The sequence below is a fragment of the Gobius niger genome, assembly GCF_951799975.1.
Source record: "Gobius niger genome assembly, chromosome: 2".
Lineage (NCBI taxonomy): Eukaryota > Metazoa > Chordata > Actinopteri > Gobiiformes > Gobiidae > Gobius > Gobius niger.
The window spans coordinates 27,882,935-27,905,322 of record NC_136853.1 but is presented as its reverse complement, the minus strand read 5'-3'; the positions used below and the strand labels follow the sequence as shown (position 1 = coordinate 27,905,322).

The following is a 22,388-nucleotide window of genomic DNA, read 5'->3' as shown; positions in this document are numbered from 1 at the left end:
TTGATATTAATGTTCAGTCAAATTTAAAAAGAAATCCACTGAAAAAGAAAAAGAAAAACATCACCTTTTCTCTGTCCTTTTGCTATTCTGAATTATCCACATATTTTGCTAAACCATGACATTAAAGTCTACAGGTTGTTGCCTAAAACATACCAGCCTATCATTCCAGGAGTATTTCCCTGCCTGCACACATAGGGACGGGCCCCAACATAGCCAAGCACCGAGAAAAGCTGGATCGTTGAACAGAGTTTGCTCGAAGAAAAAGTTTCGTGCAGATGCGCGGAAGCCAGGAAATACCACGGTCCAGGGCTCCTCTCGTCTGCAGCGATGCTTACTGTTACCTTTGACCGGAGAAACGGTAAGATTAGTCCCGAAAATCAGCTCCGAGTCGTGTTTTGTCGTTTGCGTGGCAGTGAGAGGGAAAAGCTGAAACCTGGTCCTGGTCCTTTTTCTGATCACTGACACTGCGGCTGATCCTTCTCAAATGTTCTATGCCAGCCAGAATCTAAGTAGGCTTTTCGTTTCGTATGCATTAGTAAAGGTTTGTGCTCATTTGTGACGAGTTAAAGTCTGCTGATATAGGGTGTGGGGATTAATCTTCAAAACACAACAAAAACATCGTAGGTCAAGTATTTATGCACCATGTCAAAGTTTCTCATCGTTTACTTAATCAGATCTTATTCAACTCAATAGACCAAAGTATTGAGGGTAAAAGAATGATCTGCCCAAATAGAAAGATTACTGTGTCTGGTGTGTTGGCCAGATGTATTAGTGACCTGGCAGTAATGGTGTGATAGAATTGCAACACAATATTTATGAATATTCTACTACTCGATTAAATATACCACAAATCTAGTCATAATTTTACATTTTCATTTGTGCGTGGTAAATTGTACAGAGAGGTGAAGACTGTCTATGGCGAATAAAGGCTCCTAATTTGTTTGGATTATTGTTGTGACCTTTCTGCTTGGACAGTACAATTTAAAACGTGTGTGTTTGGGGATTAACAGCTAATGAAATGTTTTGCACCAGCACTTGTTAACAAATGAGGTTGTCACCCTGGTTCAGGCTTTTTTGCAAAAATAATCCATCTGCTTCATAGGCAGAACCTGATTCTGTTTTTTGCTTTTAGTGTTAGAGGTCAACCTTGAATGTGAACACACTTCAGCAACTTGGTGCCATGTCTTTTTTGGTGAAAAAGAAGAAGTTTAAGTTTCAAGTCAATTTCACCTTGGAGGAGTTGACAGCCGTGCCTTTTGTCAACGGGGTGCTCTTCTGTAAGATACGGCTTATCGATGGTGGGGACTTCACCAACTTGTCATCCAGGTATGTCTCATTACCACCTCCTCTGCTTTTACCAGACACATGTAACCATGTAGTAATCTCGGTACTTTCTCTAGCAAACAGTCTGTTCTAATCCAGCTACAAATTAGTGGATTGTTGTATTGGATCCATCGCTTGCGGTGTATGTTGACATGTAGAACCTCTGTGGAAAGGCACTTCAGGCCCAATTAACATCGCTCTTCATTCTGACACCTTTGCTCTTTTTTATAAACTACCTACCCTTAACTTTACACGGATGATGCAGTTTTTCATGCTGGTTTCTCTATAAGAACAAAATGTAGACCAATGATTCCAAATACATTTAATATCTTGAATATGTCCCTGACCCTTAACATTTGATAAGAAAATCTCACAAACAATACAAAGAAATCTAAATAGCTTTAACTTAACTAGATACTACATTCCAAACCAGGCTGCCCTCCTGAACATGCGCGCTATGATATTCTCACATATATCATACTGCATGACAGCATGGGCCTAAGCCGCTCCCCTAAGCATTATACAATCAAGCAATAAAGATTATGGACCATCACTGCAATTTTCTTCACATAAGCTGCTAAGCTTTGATAACTTTGGAAAGTTAATTAGTATTCAAATGTATCTATATTCTAGCACCTGAGCCACTCAGTTAATTTATATAGAGACAAAACATCAATCAATCAATCAATCAATCAATCAATCAATCAATCAATCAATCAATCAACCAAAGTGCTTTCCATAAAAACAAAAAAGAAAAACATCTATATTAAATGACATAAAATGTAAAAAGAAACACAGGCGAAACAGGACAAAATACAGCATGAAGGCTTTATGGAAGGCCTGTCTAAATAAGTGAGTCTTTAGCCCCGACTTTATTAGTGGCAGATCAGTGATGACTCGCAGCTCTGGGAGCGAGTTCCACAGTCTGGACCTTGGCACAACCAAAACCATCTAAGAAGAGAAAGCACAGAGCTCTGCACGGGCGGTGGATGGACAGCTCGAACAGATATGGAGGAGCATGTCCATAAAGAGCTTTAAAGCAGTACAAAGTAACGTGTTTACCTTAATAAATCCTTTCCGTGGTCCCTGTGGGGGTAATACAAGTGTTTATGGGATGATTGGAGGGTCTTTCATCTCCCCCTGGTGTCTCTGGCCAGAAAACCATGTTTGCAACTTGACTGCCACCGGTGCGGAGAAAGCAATACACACTAATGAAATCACGAAGAAGAAGCTAACATGCTAACGGGCAAAGCTAACTGCGGGCTAATGTCACTTTAAACAGTATTTACAGAAAAGTTTGAGTGAAAAAAAATATTTCCATTGTATAATTGGATGCACAGTAACCCTCTCTCCCTTCGCCTTTCCTGTCAGCGTAGTATTTACTCTCCAAGACAATTAATACGTTAAAAAATCGTAACTTGCTACTACACCTGCAGTTGCGCTTATGGCCTCTAGGGGTAAGAGTTACTTAGTACTGCTTTAAAAAGAAAATGTATGATTTCATTCGAAGACGGACCGAGACGGAGCGGAAAAAAAAGTGGGCAGCTGCGTTTTGCACCAACTGAAGGCGATGTATGGAGGACTTCGTAATACCAAAATAGAGTGCGTTACAGTAGTCGATGCGGGAACTGATAAAAGCATGTATGGACTTTTCGAGGTCACTACGGAATAAAAAGGGTTTGACCGAAACTAAAGTACGCAGCTGCAAGAAGCTAGATTTGACCACAGCATTGACTTCAGCATAGGGTCCATCAGTCAAAACTGTACGATTCCACAACATAAGACTTCATTTGGTCAGTCTACCTTTATCCACAGAACTCGGACCATAACAAAAAACAAACCAAAGCTGTACCCATTAGAAAACAGCTCTGAGTCTGTGAGAACGAAAGAATGTGTTGTTGACTGTGTTGTAATGTTTGTATGTGACTTAAAAAGGTTTATATGTATTTTTTGTTGATTTATTTTATTATTGTAAATTTTGTAGAAAGGCCCAACCAGGGACTAGGAATGTGAGCTGCACTAGCTCGAAGCTCTTTATATATCGCATCAGCTGCAAACCTGTGTTATAACTCTGTATAATAAAAATAAATGAATGACAAACGGTTTCCCAGCTCCACCCTGTAGGTCACACTGGACACTAGGCTGTATCCACACAATAGTCAAGACACAGAACAACCTAGATGTGTCAGGACCATAGAGCTTGTTTTACATATTTGTGTCCAGTGATAGAAAATGGCAATAATGTAATTTATTGCATACTTTAGTTGCATTTGCATTTCCCTTTAGAAACGTAGTGAGTGGTACAAGCTCCCTCTGTAGCTACAGCTTGTGTAGACTGACGTAAGCGAAGGTGTCAATCTGTTCCATTGCCCATCGCCCCCCGACCATCTTCAATCACTCACTCACACACTACATTCTTACTGGGTGTGTGGGTGAAGTGTCTTGCCCAAGGACACACTGATATTATGCCCCAGGTGGAGCCAGGATTCAAACTGCCGACCTTTGAATCTGTGAATGAAAGCTCTTAACAACTGAGCCATGTCGCCCAATTTAAAGGAACAGGCCACCGTTTTTCCATACTGAGATATGTTCTTACCTGGGCTTAGATGAGTTGATGTGTACCTGTCTGGTCTTTACGCGTGCGCTCAGTCACGCAAAAAGACCAAAGATGTTGTTAGCATTTAGCCTCTCCTCCTCTCTTCGGGGGGCCAAACGGGGGTGAAGTTAGAATTGAACTTCGACGTCCGCGCTGTAAAGTGAAGATGTTACTGCGCAGACGTCGAAGTGCTCCTAAGGTATTATTACGCCTCACAATGTAGTTCTAATGTTAGTGTAACGAGACTTGGATCGTGTAACTACTAACGTAACCATATTTAAATAGGGAAAACGTGGAAGAGCTTAGTCACTTCTAACTTCACCCCCGTTTGGCCCCATACAGAAGAGGAGAGAGGCTAAATGCTAACAACATCTTTGGTCTTTTTGCGTGACTGAGCGCACGCGTAAAGACCAGACAGGTGCGCATCAACTCGTCTAAGCTCAGGTAGGAACATATCTCAGTAACAGTTACTCTGTATTTCACTGAGCCCACTGGATGGATGTACTTCCCAAACTAGTGAGATGTAGATGCAAAAAAACAAAAAACAAAACATGAAGTACTACATAACTTGGAAAATATCCTATTCAGACACTGTGCACATTTGAGGATTCTTTTGTGTATTTTTATGTTACTTAAAAGACGTTTCTCGTCGTTCACAAAAGTATCCAAAGTCATGCAAAAAAGGCTCTGATAAACCATATTTTTACATAAACAATCACTTCCGTTTCATCCCTTAATTTATTAGCTTTATTTCATTAAAAAGTGGGCATCACTTCTAATTCAGAGCATCCTCATGACTTGTTTCATTTCACTTCCTGTGTGTGTTGTGTAAGAGTTTTAGAGCCCTTCTTTGCTCAACCCAAATGGCACCTTTGAGCCGTCCCCTCCTTGAACACACACCTGGTCTCAAAGCTGGGTGTTACATAACAGTAAATGAATTATGAGAGTTACTGTATGATATTGAAGTTTCATTGTCTGGCTTCACTTTAATATCTGATAACATTAAAAAGTCACGTTGTGCTGAGTAACTTTTACTGTAGTTCTGTCTCATTCTACAGATTTTTCTCCACAGAAAAATGATATTTTGGATAGAGTTTGACAAGTTCATATCTGTCAAACCCCAAAAAAGAAATAATGGATTTGTTGGAATTCTCTGTTTTTTATTAAATTGTCATCACTACTTGTTTATGACGTTTTTATTGTTTTGTTGGGCCGCTCCCTTTTTGTGTCCGCCAGCATAAATGGTTCTAGCGTGTTGAAACCTTGCCTGTTAAAGCACTGCATTGCAGAGAGAGATAGTGTTGCCTGGATCTGCCTGGTGTACAATGCTGTGTTTGTTGAAAGCAGGTGGGTTGAGCTCCAAGAAAAGAAGTGGCTGAACCTGTCTTTTCCAGTTTGCATTTGTCTTGCCGTGGCCCTTAGCTCTTTGTGGGAGCAGTAAACGTCAGGTCACTGCTGTGTATCTCGGGCAAGATTAATGTTACACCCATTGTTCAACACAATGAGTCTTCAACTATTGATATGCTTTTACTTCCTATTTTTATTCATTTAAAGCATCTTTATGCAAAAACATTTAACACTCGATTCAATCATCTGAAACACCTTGTCCAGACCTGAACCTTGGAACTTGGGACCTGACCGTGTAAAGCTTCTTAGTCGAGGTGTGTCAATCAACCCCTCGGCTCAGACTTTGGACAAAACCACTTTTCAAAGCACTGTTGCTGTTATTTGATTTTAAATTTAATAATTAAAAAAAAAGTATTATTTCTGTACAGCTGTAAAAGTTCTAGACCTTTGCCTGACATATTTATTTAATTTAATTTATATTTTTCCCAATTGGACTTGTTCGATTAATCTTTGTTCAGGACCCCGGCTCTATTTAATTGTCAGAGGTTAAAACTGAGGGCAATGCAGCTTCAGTAATGATTAAACTCAGCATCTCTTGTGCAGTCGCTGCAGAGTGAATTGTCCATGTGATCTGTTAGCCCTTCCTTCATTGACATTCCTGCATGTGGGACAGTTGTTATCAGGTGAGCATAAGGCTTACTCTGCACTAGGGTGTTGTGTAACTCACATTTTGATCAAATGGAAAACCAAATGCATCCCTGTGTTACGTCTGACATGAGACAGAACACGTTGGAGTCAAGTTAAGACATGAGTGAAAGGTCTGTCAGGTATAAGTGCTTAATACATTTAATTATTAACTAACCAGGCTGTTATTACCACAATGACCAAGTATTTTTTTGTAGCACTTTCCACACTGATTCATGACCTCTGCATTTCTTTACTCAACATGCCTTTAGTAACTAGAAATGTGTTTAAAACGTAAATGAGGCATTTTCTGGATCATAATTTACAGATTGAATTGGGAGTTCGAGATGTTTCTGGATGTAATCCCGTGTGACAGGAAGGCCTAGATCGTCTATCAAAACCTAAAAAATGTAATACAGCATACGATTCCTTTGAGCGATTGTAAAATAACAAGCATACAACATGTTGCAAGCAGATAAGAACAGAATCTGTTTTCAATCTCTGCTGGTGGAAAATCCCTTGCTTCACTTTCACTCTGATGTGTCCCATCCCAATGTGATCTCATCGAGCAAATCCAGTAGTGTCCACTGGTGTTTGATATTTAGCTCTTTTGTTTGTTGCTTGGAGTGGCAGTGGTTTACAAAACTGAAGGTCAGTGGTTCAATTCCAGCTCCAATTTGAGCATATTCCCACAGACTACGATACACCACCACTGCCAACGAGTGACCAATGCTCTAAAGGCAATGTCCAGAACTCTAACACATGGAACACACACACAGTTCTCTTGACTGCTTTCGTCTAGCACTCTGTTTTAAAAGGATGTTACTGAAGTTATAATCTCAGGGGTGAGATGATCCCAGAAAATCTTTACTAATGTGGTTAATGTATAGCAAATCATTTTGCTTATACAAGGTACAAACTGTTACCAGGCCAAATACAAAGAAGGTTCCAAGAACGCACTGGTTTTTATGAATTACGTGAAGATTTAAACTTTAGGATTCAGAAACATAGCTCAACTTTGAAAAGCTTCAGCCCTACAATTAAAGGTGTGCAATTGTGGAATAATTTGGATATGGAAATGAAACAATGTCCAAACATCAACCTGTTCCAATATAAATACAAACAAAAGACTTTTGAAAAATACAGAAAAGAAGAAATTAGTTGCCATTAGAGGGAGCAATACAACCAATTTACATTGATTAATTAATGGCAGAGTGTTTGGAATTGCTTGTAACGGATGTCATTTCTATTGCTTAAAACATAATAAAGAATGAGCCCCTCCAACGGGCTCATAAACCTCATTGGTTAATGCACTTTACAGCAGACGAACAACATCTACAAAATCAGCTGTTAGGGCGGCTGGGGGCAGGTTTGTTGATGGGGAGCTACTGCCCTCTTCAACTGGCCCGCTCTACACCCGGCTTTTTAACGCACCACTCGATGTAGGGGTCACATCATACACTGTACATAATAAAAGATATATAAATAATAATAATACATTAAAAATGCACATAGATTAAAATTGTGTTGAGCCTGGTAATGACAACTGGAGCAACAAGAACACGGACTATAATATGTGCATTAATGTGCCCTTATGTCATGAAAACTAGTGAACGTGGCTGATATTTGGCATTGGAAACTGAAAGAAATATATGAATGGTCGCTTTGTTACTTGCTTTGTAGCGATCTTGCAGGAAATAGTAATAGTGTAATAGTGTTTGCTTCTGTTATTATGTGAATAGCTCAAACAGTGGTTGTGAGTCAAAAAGCTGTTCTGAAAGGAAACGAGTTCTTCATTTTTTGTTTTGTTTCTTTGCTATTGTTCCTTGTTGTTGTTTTGTTTACACTGATTATACTATGAGAAATGAAAAGTTCATCATTTTGAGTTGGGGGTAGGCGCTCATAAGCTTTTGCTTCAGCCTACTCCTTTTGAGCAAAATGTATGCTCAAATAAATAAATAAATAAATTATACAAAGTATTCAAGATCACTCTCTTTGTCCAGGAACAGAACTGTTGTCTGGTATATTGTAAGTGTGAAGTTTAGGATAAAATCTATGCAATTTAAGTATTTTTACTGCCAATAAAATACAGAAACTATGTGTATGAATGAGATGTTTGAGTGTATGATTGGAGGTGGTCAGAGAGGCTGTAGTCACTCATCCTCGAGTCTTCCTCTGGCTACACAAGCACCCTGTGTGAAGAGTGAAGTAGTAATGCTTGTAAAGTGATTTTGAGTAGAGAAAGCTCAAATGTATTCTCCACCAGGGCAGCTGTGGCAACAAATGTGGCTTACCACCACTGAGTGTGGAGTGAATCAATAATGACTGTGTAGCGCTTTGAAGCTTGTAAAGCTCAATACAAGTGTAAGTTATTATTTATTTATTTACTAAACAACGTGCTGCTGTTTGAAATTAATCTGATGTCCTTAATATGTTGTCCATTATTGCACTGAAAGAAAGAGTTATTTTACAAATTTTGTTGGGGCTTCACTTTTCTGTCTCCAAACACTTTTATGATGTTGTTCTATTTCTGCAGGGAGGAGGTGCAGCAGAACTGTGTCCGATGGAGCAAGAAGTTTTCATTTATCTGTAAAATGAGTGCGAACCCCATAACTGGAGTGTTAGACCCATGCATTTGTAGAGTCTCTGTTCGCAAGGTAAGGAACACTGCTCCTTAAATTAATTAAATAATTGTTAATTGCTTAATTAATTTAATTAATTAATTATTTTAATGTTGATATTAAGTTAGTTCCTGCAAACTTGTATATTTAGCATGTTTACTTTCTTTTTAGGAACTTAAAGGAGGAAAAACCTTCTCAAAGGTAAGTTTTTTTCATAGTAAAGGCACATTCTATAGTCTGTATTTTCTCCACATATTCCCTTTTACTGAGGTCAATATATGTTGCTTGTTAAGTGACATTTTAACAGGTTGTTAAACTTGTCAACATCCCAGTGCTTTGTAATTGGAAAGAGTTGGGCTCACTGGATACCGCCTAATGCAGTGGTTCTCAACAGGTGACCTGTTTTCAGTGGAGTGAGCTTTTCTCCGAAAACAGTTCTGTCAATATTTATGTACTTAAAAAGTAAAGAAACACTACCTGAGTTTGTTAAAATGGCTGTTATCAGGTGGCCTATTATACATGTTTTAGTGGTAGGGGAAACCGGAGGTCCCGGAGGAAACCTACGCAGACACGGGGACAACATGCAAACTGTACCACTGTGACAGTTACTGTGGTTTCTGAAGCTGTGTTTGTCCAAGCACGAGTCAGTCTCAAACCTGCTCATGAGGAAGTTTTTACAAATTACAGCAAACAGATTGTTTTCCGAGCTTTATTTGATATATGTTTTTAATGTTTTGTTGGGAAAGTCGAAACACCCCACTTTTCACACATTTTGTTATGTTACAGCCTCATTCCAAAATTGATTACATTTGGGTTTGTTCTCATCAATCTGGGGAAGGTACAGAAAAACTGTTGCAGCATTGAGGGTCCCGAAGAGCACAGTGACATCCATTATTTGTAATGCAAGATGTTCAGAACCACCAGGACGCTTCCTAGAGCTGAGCCCATCCAAACCATTGACAGTCCAAACGGATCCATCGGGGGAGAAGGGCCTTGTTCAGGGAGGTGACCAGGAACACGAGGGTCACTCTGACAGAGCTTCAGTTATTCTGATCAGTGGAGTGCTGCACTTTTCTTTAAATATACATTTGCAGAACATTCAAAAAAACATTTTTCATTTGTCATTATGAGGTATTGTGTGTAGATTGATGAGGGGAAAAGATCATTTAATATGGAATGACGCTGTAATATGACACAATGTGGGAAAAGTGTGTGGAGATGGTCACTATCCACTGTATGTTCACCAAATTTCCTCTAAAAACATGCATTGTTGGTTCCTCTCTGGGGCCAGGTCTATGCTGAACAGAGATTTTGAAATGTAATAAAAATCCGACCTTATTCAATAAGTGTGTGCTAATAATTGCTTTCAAACACATCAATATTTGCTGTACCAGACTTCAATATAATTATAATTATAGGAATAAAGAGAGGGTCATGAACCTGCAATAACCGTGTGCCCTTTTCTAAAGTAAACAACAAGCAAGCAAAATGGTTTCAAATTCATCATTGTTGCAACAAAATTATACTGCAACTCTATAAGTAAAATAGACTCAAAGAGGTACATTCATTCAACTTTTCCAGTTAAGCACATTTGTATTCAATAGCCAGTCTGGATCCTCTCTCAGGTATTTGAAAGCCGACACTCCTGTTTAAGCTTCACCCATCACTGAAAAGAGGACTTGTCTCAGAAGATGTCTACCTAAACTCTTTGTAAACTGTCTTTGTGATCACAGTTAACAGTAATATACATAGTTAACACTATACTGTATGTAAAATAGTGTAAGATTTTCTTTCTGCATAGTCTTAACAATTTATCAAGCTTTTGCCCTAAAATTCAGATGACTTTGCAGTAAACTGAGGATGAGATTACTAGAGGTTAATGACTTCTCGATAGGCTTCGTCTCAGTCTCTCACTTTGTGCTGTGTTTGCTTCCTCTTAACTGGACGGGTGTCTGACAGGGTTTGTGTAATACTGTAAAAGTAGAAATCCCAATCACCACAAACGCCTAATGTCTCTCTGCCTGTGCTTGAGTGCAGCTTGGCTTTGCTGATCTTAACATTGCGGAGTTTGCTGGCTCAGGCTCCACTGTCCGCTGCTGCATTTTGGAAGGGTACGACACTAAAAACACGCGGCAGGACAATTCCATTCTCAAGGTACAACGCGCATAAACTAGAATATGCGTCCACAAAATATGACTTTTCATTTTCACCTTTTGCTCACAGGTAACTATTGGGATGACTCTTCTCTCTGGAGACCCTTGCTTTAAAACGTAAGCTAAAAAAAAATTTGGCTCTCACATGTTGTAAACTGTAATATTTATTATCTCTATCACTGACAGGCCTCCGAGCACAGCCAAATCAGTTTCCATCGGAACTGTGGACCAGACCCTGCAGCCGGACTGTAAGGGGGAAAGCACTGATGCTGCAACTTCACCGCTAGGGGGCGTAAGAGAGGGAAGTCGCCACTTTAAACCAAAGCAGTCATCAGTTCGCAGCCAAGGTAAATTGGAAAATCTCTTCTACATTATGTTTCTTGACTGAAAAGAAAGCTGTAGTAAATGACACTGACAGGTTTGCCATCCTCTGTTTGTCTGTTATATTTTACTGTTGTAGGACTGCCTGAGGATGGTGACGTAGTAGAGGATGTCTTTCACACCCGCCATGTTCGCAGCTCCAGTTATGCCAGCCAACACAGCAGAATATCAGGTTTGTTGTTCGTTGTTGTTCAAGTGTTCAATAATCCATAACAATTTGATCGACCCCAGGAACTGCCACCTTGACGTGTAGGGGCTGTTCCCCAAATGATCCTAGGAGCTACTGTATGTTGTCTGGTGCATTATGCCCCTGGTAGGGTCTCCCATGGCAAACAGGTCCTAGGTGACGGGTGAGACTAATAGCAGTTCAGAAACCCCTCTGGAGAGAGAATCAACAAGGACCATGACGTCGCTTGGGCCATAGCGCAGCCGGTGCCCCACCATGGAGCCAGGCCTGGGGTTGGTGGGTTGCCCATGGTGAGAGACGGCGAGCTGGGGTGGGCTTGTTTATTGCCCCACAGCTCAGGGGCTCCACGTGTTGGAGTTCACCCCAGAGGGTTGCGTCCCTACGCCTTCGGGTCAGGGACAGGTCTCTCATCGTTGTCTCGGCCTACGGGCCCAACATCGGTGCAGAATACCCGGCCTACTTGGAGTCCATGGGAGGGGTACTATAGACGGTGCTCTGACTGGGGACTCTCTTTGTTCTACTGGGGGACTTCATCAAATCAGCACCTTCAGCGTGCTCTTTCAGATGCCTCCTGCAACACCACCCTTGGGTGGCAGGCATGTCCTTTTTGGGAGGAGGCCTGGCGGAAGACCCAGGACTCACTGGATGGACTATGTCTCTGAGATGCCCTGGTGCCGCCTCGGGGTTCCCCTAGAACAGCTTGAAGAGGTCTGTGTGGATTGGGAAGTCTGGGCATCTCTGCTCAGACTGCTGCCTCGACCGGACAGCGGATAAAGCAGAAGAAAATGGATGGATGGCATAAGGATTTGACATATGTACAATTGGCCTTAACACAACAATGCGCTATGTGTTCTCAAAGTGCAATACCACTTAATACACTGCGTTCCAAATTATTATGCAAATGACATTTTTCTAAGATTTTCTAAATTGTCAACTCAAATGAGAGTCAGCATAATTTTCAAGTCTTTAACTGGAAGAGGATCATTTAAATTTGGTTGAAAACATCTCCCAGTGATAACAGTATTTTTTTCAAAATGAATGTAGTAAAAACCTCAACTGGTTCAACTGTTCCAAATTATTATGCAACTCATCGTTTCAATACTTTTTAAAGCTTGTAATTAACTGAAAATGGTCATTTGTTGAATTTGCAGCATTAGGAGGTCATATTTACTGAAATCAAAAGCTATTTCAATCAACAAAAATCTTAACAGGTCAAGTTATAATTTACCATAGGAGCCCTTGTGTGAAAGCAGCTTCAAAACTCTTAAATCCATTAAACTTGTGGGTTTTTGGACAGTTTCTGCTTGGATTCTTTGCAGGATGTCAGAATAGCCTCCCAGAGCTGCTGTTTGGATGAAAACTGCCTCCCACCCTCATAGAAGTTTTTTTTGTTGAGGCTCCAAAGGTTCTCAACAGGGTTGAGGTCAGGGAAGGAGGGGGTCCACATCATGAGTTTCTCTCCTTTTATGCCCATAGCAGCCAGTGATGCAGAGGTTTTCTTTACAGCAGGACATGGTGCGTTGTCATGCATGAAGAGGATCTTGTTCGGGAAAGCACGGCTCTTCATTTTGTAGCATAGAAGACAGTGGTCAGTCAGAAACTCCATATATTTTTCAAAGGTCATTTTCACACCTTCAGGGATCCTAAAAGGGCGTAAAGGGGCCGACCAGCTCTCTCACCATGATTCTGGTCCAAAACATGATTCCGCCCTCTCTTTACTGACGTCACAGCCTTGTTGGGACATTGTGGCCATTCACCAACTATCCACTACTCCATTGATCTGACCATTCAGGGCTACACGGCGCTCATCAGTGAACAAGACTGTTTGAAAATGAGTCTTCATGTATTCCTGAGCCCGTTGCAGCCGTTTATGTTCATCAGTATTCAATTAACCGTTTAGGGGAGGCCCGGATAGAAGGTTTATGCACAACTGCAGCCTCTGGAGGGTCCTACACCTTGATGTTCAAGAGACTCCAGAGGCACCAGCAGCTTCAAATACCTGTCTGCTGCTTTGCAGCATCTGTTCTCATAATCTGATGTGTTTGTCTGGCAGAAACCGTCCATATTGTGCCTTTATCGGCACAAACCTGAGTGTGCTCTGAATCATCCACAAATCTCTTATCAGTATGGTGATTACGCTTAATCTTTCATGAAATATCGAAGGTTTTCATACCTAGACCAAGGCATTCAACTATTTCATGCTTTTCATCAGCAGAAAGATCCTTTTTCTTTACCATATTGCTTGAAAATGATGATCTGCATAATAAAGTGGCACACCCTTTTTCAGCAGTTTTCCCCTTAACTGGTCTTAACCTGACAACTCATCATCACAGGTCTCTGAGATTAATGTCAGTGATTCATAGAGCCCCGAGACACGATACCATCCATGAGTTTCATTATTTTTTTATTTTTTTTACCTTTTTGACACAAAAATACAATTTGCATAATAATTTGGAACGCAGTGTATCACTGTTATTGAGCAATACTGAGTCAGACTTGCTCTTAAAGCCGATGCCAACATGCAAAGTAGTGATTCCCTTTAGTTAGGTGTTTTTCTGGAATGACTCTTAGATGTGAAAAGCAATAAGAACATTCTTTTTATTGTGTTACCTTATTCATAGTCCATGGTTTAACTTTTCATTTCTTGTAGGCTACAGCACCGGCCACTCTCGCTCGTCCAGCCTGACCGACTTGAGCCACCAGAGAAATGTCTCCTCCAGCAGCAGTGCTTCATGTGGATTGAACCATCCCACTCAGCCCTCAACCCCCACTGAAGCGCACGGGCAGGCCACTCCCACCAAACCTGAACGGCCCCCGCCACCCTCAGCCGCTGCTCTACACAGATCCTCCAGGTATGAGGCACATACCTATCGCTTTCTCACTGCTGTTTAATGGATGGGTGTCAGAGTCAGGCATGTTAGGACTTCTGCAAACTGATAAGGGGTTTAGGGTTGAGTCCCAGGCATGTGTATACTTCCAGAGTTAAAGGCACACTGCATAACAATTCACTCAATCAATGAAATGGATGGAACAAGCCTTTATTTCTTTCAATCAATCAATCAATCAATCAATCAATCAATCAATCAATCAATCAATCAATCAATCAAGTCGAGTTTATTTTGTTGCACTTTACAACGACACTAGTAAGGCAAAAGTGCTTCACAGAAAGATAAAACAATTTAAACCACAAAATGATTATGAATGAAATTATGATTATGAAAACCCACTGTAAAATAAAATCAGTAGGACCAATAGGAGTGTTAAACATTTGACTTTTAAGATGATTTAGGTCGTTTTCACACAAGTTCGAGACCGCTCTTGTTTCAGCCCGTCCCAAAGTGCTGCGGTTGGATTCGCACTGACCCAAAAGCGCCGCTCTCGGGTCGGGAACCCCTTTAACCTACACAGGGCCAGTGTTGAAACAATCTTAGTTGCTCTTGTGAAATGCAACATATACTGTAACTTGGATTGTTCCATTGTAGCTAGCGTTCCCAAAATATTATTGTCTGAACTGGGTTTTTTTGAGAATTGACCTTTCGCAAAAGGTGAAAGCCAATGTTTGTAGGCTCCGTCGGGAAGTGGAGTGGAGCATCATCCAGATTGAGGCTAAATGGGTTGCAATGTGTGGTTGCGGAATATATTTAGAATATAGGTGGAACTTTTATTATATCAATTAAGCAGGATTACTACTGCAACAAGACATCATCAGTAGGGTAAAACTAACCTGTCATGACGGTCTAATCCCAGCTAATCCCAGTGTTCTTTAGAACCTTTTCACACCAACACGATAATCGCCAGTCCAAGTAATAATAATAATAATGCATTAGTCTAATACAGCATTTTTCTAGATGCTCAAAGTCACAATTCCATGCATTATTCATTCACTCTAATCACTCCATACTTGGTGGTGGTAAGCTACTATTGTAGCCACGGCTGCCCTGGGGTAGACTGATGAAAGCGAGGCAACCAGCCTGCACTGTCGGCCCCTCCGACCACCACAAACCACTCACGCCCACACACACTACATTCCCACAGTCTCCCATCCAAGTTCCCCCCCGTAATACTGTAATTACAGTGTTATTACAGGATAAATAATACTGTACTAACGCTGGACTGTATCATTTATATCATTTATTCACAATAATTACACTCAGATCTGCTTAAATAAACAACTCATGATGACAGTCCAATGCAAAGATAGGTTGGTCTGAGGTTTAGGTGTAGATGTTGCTCTTAGCAGGTGAGACGGGGGCAGACCTAAGAGGAAACCTGAGCAGATTATAGTCACTCTGCCTCCCTAAACAGCGACAGTGCGTCACGTTGGTGTGAATCAATCTGCTAAGAGCCACTAAACACTTCCTCAACACTTAGAAAATAAATGTGTCAGATATTCCAGTGACAGAAACAGCTTTTTTTGTGACAATGCCCAGCAACAACAGCTCAAGAAAGTCTTGGCAAACGACAAGATGGATATTAAAGGGGCTAGATGCAAGTTCGACATTTTATATTCACTACTGTCACCTCAGGTCATAAGTGTAACTGCACCTTCTATATTAAGCGCAGGATTTTAGAGGCAGTTGTGGTGAACAGGTCTGAGCTCATTCTACACATTAGGACATTGTTGGAACATGGGGGAGGATAATACGTATTTTTAACATTTTTAAACTCCGTATAGTCCCTTAAAACAAGTATTAGCTTGGCTCTAGCTAGCTGGCGTTTTGTTTGTGTTGTTTTTTGTGCCCATTTATCAGCTTTGAAAGGCGAGAAACGGGTCCATCCCCATTAGTGTCTCTGGTAGTATCAGTTACTATGAGGTATGATTGAACAATAACCGTTTTGGGATGGGTCTTTGTGAAAGGTCAATTGTTCAACTGCATCTGTAAATGAATGTTTACATGCCAGATGGATTTATATGGTTAAGCTTTGACAAGAAAATACTCTGAGCCTTACTGGCTATTTATCTCCTCTCACTCTAGGAGGAAAAAGGTCCAAGTGGAGAAGCAGCACAGTTGTGTAGACGACACTCGAATTGATGCTGATGACATTGTGGAGAAGATTGTCCAGAGTCAAAACTTTTCTGACGGCAGCAACAATGAAGGTGATTCCACACTTATTCAGTTCAAATTCAAAAGATTTTATTGTCAATTCATTGATATGAATTGACAGCGCTTTGACCTGAACATTGTATTATACATTTTTTTTCATTTCATTTTATTTCAAGCAAATAGAGTGTACCACAAACAGAACAGAAAGGATTGGCTGCGCACAATAATAATGACTTAACACTGATTATAACTTCCTTTCATATTCCAGACAGCAACCTAAGATTATTTGTAAGCAAAGATGGTACTACTGCACTGAGTGGCACGCAACTCACAAACAGGTTGGCTACAGCGACAAATGTGTTTTTGTCACTTGGTTTTGATTGGGTGAGTAATCTGTGTTTTGTGTTTCTTCCAGAGTGACACGAGGAATATTTGAGCCAGTAGTGATTGAGACTCACTGACACACAGATCCTGGAGGCCTCTTCTTAAAGACTACTGTATAATGCAATAGCATTTTTTTTTAACATAAAGAGCACTTTCTGTTCGCAGCTGTTATTTTAGCAGCAGGCAATTAATTTTTTTTTAAAAAGGGAAAAAAGAAAATCCAGACACTTGATACTTGATAAGAGACTCGGTACTTGAACAAACCTTAGTCTACGGCATCATTATTGTGAATCCAGGTGAAAAGTCTTCTTTATAGCTCTAATTAAGATGATACGAGCACCACTACATTTTGAAGCGGTAGTCCAACACTGAATTTTAAACATACAAGGGGTCATTTACCAAATGTTTGCTCATGTGCAAAAGGAGTAGCAAGTAGCATGTGCAAAAGTGGACCAGCAGCACAGTCATTTGTGCATTTTTTAGTCACAAAGCATTCTCCCATTTACATATTAGATTTGTGGTCCTAATACTGTAATACACATCATTTCAAAGGTTGGATCAGGTCTGACACAGCCACTAAATAATATATATTTCAACTTGCACTATTTAACTCGTTGCAATTGCTAAAATATGCACAAATCCAACCATTATTTGAATTTTCTAGATGTGACACTTTGTACTGTTTTGCACATGTCAAATAGAGGGAAACACCAACCACTACACAGAAAATGCATGGTTTTGTAAAAGACAAAAAAGCCATGCTTTTCTTTTTTTTCTGTATTTAAATGAGTTTTAAATTAGTTTTTCTAATTGGGACAAATGGAAGTTACTCCAAAGACAAACAAATCTTGTGTTCATATGGCTGGCCATATGCATCTGTGAACTCTTTTTTTGGGTACAAAATGAACTGACGTGTATGATTTCTAAAGATTGTAAAATGGTACTTTCCTGACTTATTTTGCACATTTTATGCTGACCAGATTGCACTGCTGTGTCTCTGGTCAGCAATATAGTTCTTCTGTTGTGCTTTGTGCTAATGCGCCCTGTCACTGAGGGGCTCACAGTGAACACTGCTCTGGTGTGAAGTCGCTGCGCTGAGGTCACAGCAGCAGCTGCAGTGGTACAAAGCTCCTGTTGTGGACTGTATCTTTTCAACCAAACGACCCAGGACTGTGTGTTTATTCTGGTACTGAGGAGCCGAGCTCGGCATGTCTAGCCCAATATCTGAATATTGGGTTAGATATATTTCATATTTAATGATAAACTTTTTCTGTGTTTACCACTGTTGTTTTGTTGTAATTACCATTGCCGATACTTTACCTTTGGGTCTCTCTTTTCACACCAGCAGGCTGGTGTCATCCTTTATTTCTCTTTGTATTTTACAGTAGCTTTGTTTAATAATCTACCTTTAAGTAAATGCTTCTGCATGAGATTTAAGGGAGCTATGTTTAAGGATCCATACTACTTATGGGGGTCTGTAGCCTGAGCAGCCAATCACTCCTACTTTCTATTTCATTGTAAAGCATAGGAAAAGTATGTACTCTGGCTAGCCAGGCTAGGGGTCTAACAAAACCCGATAAAATACTTTATAAAGGATTATAAAAATGCTCAAACAAATGGGTGTGCACACTGTAAAAATGTATTTACTCTGGGGTTTTGTGAAATGTTTAATAATATATTGATTAAAGTCTATTTTAAACTTTTGTGTTTTGTTTAGTGTTGTTACAGTTTCACTGACTTGTGCTTCACCCAAACATAACTTTCAGTTGATTTATTACATTTTATTTAATGAGGATTTTCTAAAACCATAGGTTCCCACTTCCCAAGTAGAAACAGGTGATTGATGTTAAAATTAGCTTTATCATTTGCGCAGATTTTACATAATTGTCTGAAATTAGTTAAGAAAAGTTTTTTTTCTTTATTGATATCATATAAATCGCTTGTGCAACGGTGAGTCTGGATTGTTCCAGGCAACCAGAATGTGAATGTGCTAATTTACCTCAGATTCTTGCTGATTCTGTCTGCTGATGCCGAGAGCCATTTGGCATGAATTTGCCATAGAAATCCTGGATTCATTTAATCAATGTTGTGTTTTGTTTTTCCTACATACAGCTATGCACATGGCACGAATTAGAAGTTGCTTTTGTGTTTTTTTGTGTTTTTGGATTGAATGCCCATGAAGTTCTAGGCCATGTTCTATTAGCCTAAACAGGTGGGCAAACTGCCCCTCCTGGAGCCGCCACCTTGACGTGGTGGAGGGGTTTGAGCACCCGAATGATCCTGGGGGCTATGTTGTCGGGGGCTTCATGCCCCTGGTAGGGTCTCCCATGGCAAACAGGTCCTTGGTGACGGGTCAGACAAAGAGCGGTTCAGAAGGCTCTTATGAGAGATCAACAGGCCTGGTTAGAATCGTGAGGCCGCCCTTCCGTGGACCCACCACCTGCAGAAGGAGCCATTGGGGGCTGGTGCAATGTGATTTGGGCAGCTCTAACAGCTGCCCCACGACCCGGCAACGGAGAAGTGGAAGAAAATGGATGGATGGATGGATGGATGGATGGATGGATGGATGGATGGATAGATGGATGGAGGTGGGCAAACTGCGGCCCATGGGCTGGATCCGGCCCCCAGAATCAATTTTGTCTGGCCCTTGACTCTCTTTTCATAATTTATATACTTTTTTTTGGCATTTTCCCCGCCAAATTGCATTGTGGTGTATCAGAGGAAACATGACCATCCCCTGCCAGAGTGGGCTGATGGCACTATATTTATCATTTTATTTTTTATTTTGTTCAAAAGTGACATTAAAATACACTGCTCACAAAAACTTAGGGCACACTCAAAAAACACATATAGATGTCAATCAATTAGATTTTTCTTAAAAAAAATCTTTATTCATAGTGTAGGGCAATGTGTTGAGAACAAAATAACATAAGAATGATAAATGGAAATCAAATTCTCAGCCCCTCGAGGTCTGGATCCAAAATTATAGTCAAAATCAAAGTGACAAATCAGGTCACTGGTTGATCCAAATTCTGTAGAAATTCCTCCAAACGAGTCTGTATCATCCTCAGTCGTGTGTGTGGCCTCCACGTGCCTGAATGCACTCCCTACAGCGCCTGGGCATGCTCCTGATGAGACCACGGATGTCCTCCTGAGGGATCTCCTCCCAGACCTGGATTAGAGCATCAGTCAGCTCCTGGACAGTCTGTGGTGCGACGTGGCGTTGATGGATGGACCGAGACACTGGGCCCGATCTTGTGCATCAAAACGGAGACGATAGCGTGACATTTTGCGCTCAGTCGGAGCGCACTTTGTGATCTTGCCACTCCAGACTTAGCGCATTTACGTGGGTGGAGACGCACGCATTTTCCTCCAACCAGATCGACTCCGCGTCCAGGAGAGTGGTTGTGTGGGAGTGGGGGGTGAACATGTGCTTTTGTTTTGCTTCGCGTTCACGCCAAGCGCGGGACGATCCGCGCCACAGCGGACGCTGTAGCTCTTCTTCTCTCGAGACGTGAACATCGTTTAGCTCACGATGGGGTAAATAAAGTTTTTAGTTTGACCTAAGGCTTAAGAAAGAACGCAAGACAGCGCAATGTAAACGAGGAAGTGAATGTCAGCCGTGTTTCCATCAGTGCAGTCACCTCCTCTTGTGACGCCCCCTCAAAGGTGGCGGAGGCGAATGGCACATAGCTCCGCCACTCGGAAAATAATTCGCCAAGAGCCTGCGCCGCCCCGTGCGCCGCCACAAGATCTGGCCCATGATGTCCCAGATGTGCTCTATTGGATTTAAGTCTGGGGAACGGGCAGGCCAGTCCATAACATCAATACCTTCATCATGCAGGACCTGCTGACACACTCTTGCCACATGTGGCCTGGCATTATCAGGCATCAGAAGGAACCCAGGGCCCACAGCACCAGCATATGGTCTTACAATAGGTCTGAGGATCTCATCCCGGTCCCCAATGCCAGTCAGGGAACCTCTGGCTAGCACATGGAGGGCTGTGCGGGCCTCCAATGAAATGCCTCCCCAGACCATCACTGACCCACCACCAAACCGGTCATGCTGGATGATGTTGCAGCAGCAGAACGTTCTCCAGGGCGTCTCCAGACTCTGTCACGTTTGTCACATGTGCTCAGGGTGGACCTGCTCTCATCCGTGAAGAGCACAGGGCACCATTGGCCAATCTGCCAATGGCTGTGTTCTCGGGCAAATGCCAATCGTGCTGCACGGTGTTGGGCAGTAAGCACCGGCCCAACTTGTGGACGTCGGGCCCTCATACCCCCCTCATGGAGTCCCCCCATGCTCTGGACACTGCGCTGGGAGACACAGCAAACCTTCTTGCCACAGCACGAATGGACGTGCCATTTTGGATGAGCATCACTCCCTGAGCGACTTCTGTGGGTTGTAGATGCTCCTCATGATACCTCTAGTGGTGAGAACACTGGACAAATGCAAAAGTATTCCAAAAATACGGTACAAAGGATGAAGACAGGGAAATGGTCTGTGGTCACCACCTGCAAAACCATTCCTCTTTTGGAGTGATCTTGCTAATTGCCTCTCATTTCCACCTGTTGTCTGTTTCATTTCCACAACACCAAGTGAAACTGATTCACAATAAGCGTGGCTTCCTAACTGGACAGTCTGATATCCCAGAAATTTGACTGACTTGGAGTTACATTGTGTTTTTTGAGTGTGCCCTAAGTTTTTGTTAGCAGTGTATTTAAAACAAAGCTGCAAAGTCAATGCAGAGCTTTGTTGTCGTTTTGTATCTTTTTACAAAATGTACAATTACAATCAAGTGAGCTCCAGATATAATTTTTGCAATGAGAGAAAGTTAAGCAGAATTAGTTAAAGTTATTGTTGGCATGGCCCTATAACTCATTTCAAGTTACTTATGTGTAGAAGAGAAACTTCGCACATCGGTTACTAGAGGCAATACTTCCTGAGACCTCAGAACATAATGTTGACCTAATCCTAATAAACTATTTTTGCAAGGTTGTCAGTGAGCGGGAAGTATTACTATTTTTACTCAAGTTACTCATGTGTGAAAATGTATTGCCCACCCCTGTTCTATTATCTTGTTTTTTTTTTAGTTGGGATGAAATTAACTTCTTTTTTTTTTTTCTCCTACTCTCCCAGAGGCTTAAATGTGTATTTACACCACTTAAAGCAACTTGGCCTCCACTTCCTCCAGAATCAACCCATGTACAGCATTCACAGGGTGAATAAACCAGCTTTTTTGCCACTTTGTAAGCGTTGACTGTTTTAAACATGCTCTGTAAATACAATTGATTTGATTACAGCTCAAATGTTTACTCAAATAAGCGTAATTTTACTCAAGAAGCATAGACTGTAAAGTTAAGACTGGACAATCCAGGCTAAAAAAAACAGTTGTTTGTACCCGCGCATATGACAACTGAAAGTGTTTCATCTGCACTCTTGCTTTTTAGTGTAATTAATTAATTTTTATGTTGATGTTTTATGGATTGATTTTTATCTGCTTGTTATTTTATGCAACTGTGAAGCACTTTCAATTGCCTCATGTATGAATTGTGCTCTACAAATAAACTTCTTCCTGTAAAGAAATGGCAGCTCCATTTGTTCCATTAGTCAGAATTGAACACAGGCTTGTCATTCTGATCTGCACGTTTGTCCTAACATCA

General features: G+C 41.1%; 1 protein-coding gene across 1 annotated transcript; it reads left to right on the top strand.

Annotated features, from left to right (window-relative positions):
* The first annotated feature begins 192 nt into the window (after positions 1 to 192).
* On the top strand, positions 193 to 18,370 carry eeig1b (estrogen-induced osteoclastogenesis regulator 1b). Its single transcript, XM_079551841.1, has 12 exons — positions 193 to 358; positions 1,133 to 1,326; positions 8,487 to 8,607; positions 8,743 to 8,772; positions 10,609 to 10,725; positions 10,795 to 10,841; positions 10,911 to 11,071; positions 11,185 to 11,277; positions 13,943 to 14,144; positions 16,269 to 16,390; positions 16,606 to 16,675; positions 16,753 to 18,370. The coding sequence occupies exons 2-12, from the start codon at positions 1,181 to 1,183 to the stop codon at positions 16,796 to 16,798; spliced, it is 1,155 nt and encodes a 384-aa protein (XP_079407967.1). The 5' UTR covers positions 193 to 358; positions 1,133 to 1,180; the 3' UTR covers positions 16,799 to 18,370.
* The last annotated feature ends 4,018 nt before the right edge of the window (positions 18,371 to 22,388 follow it).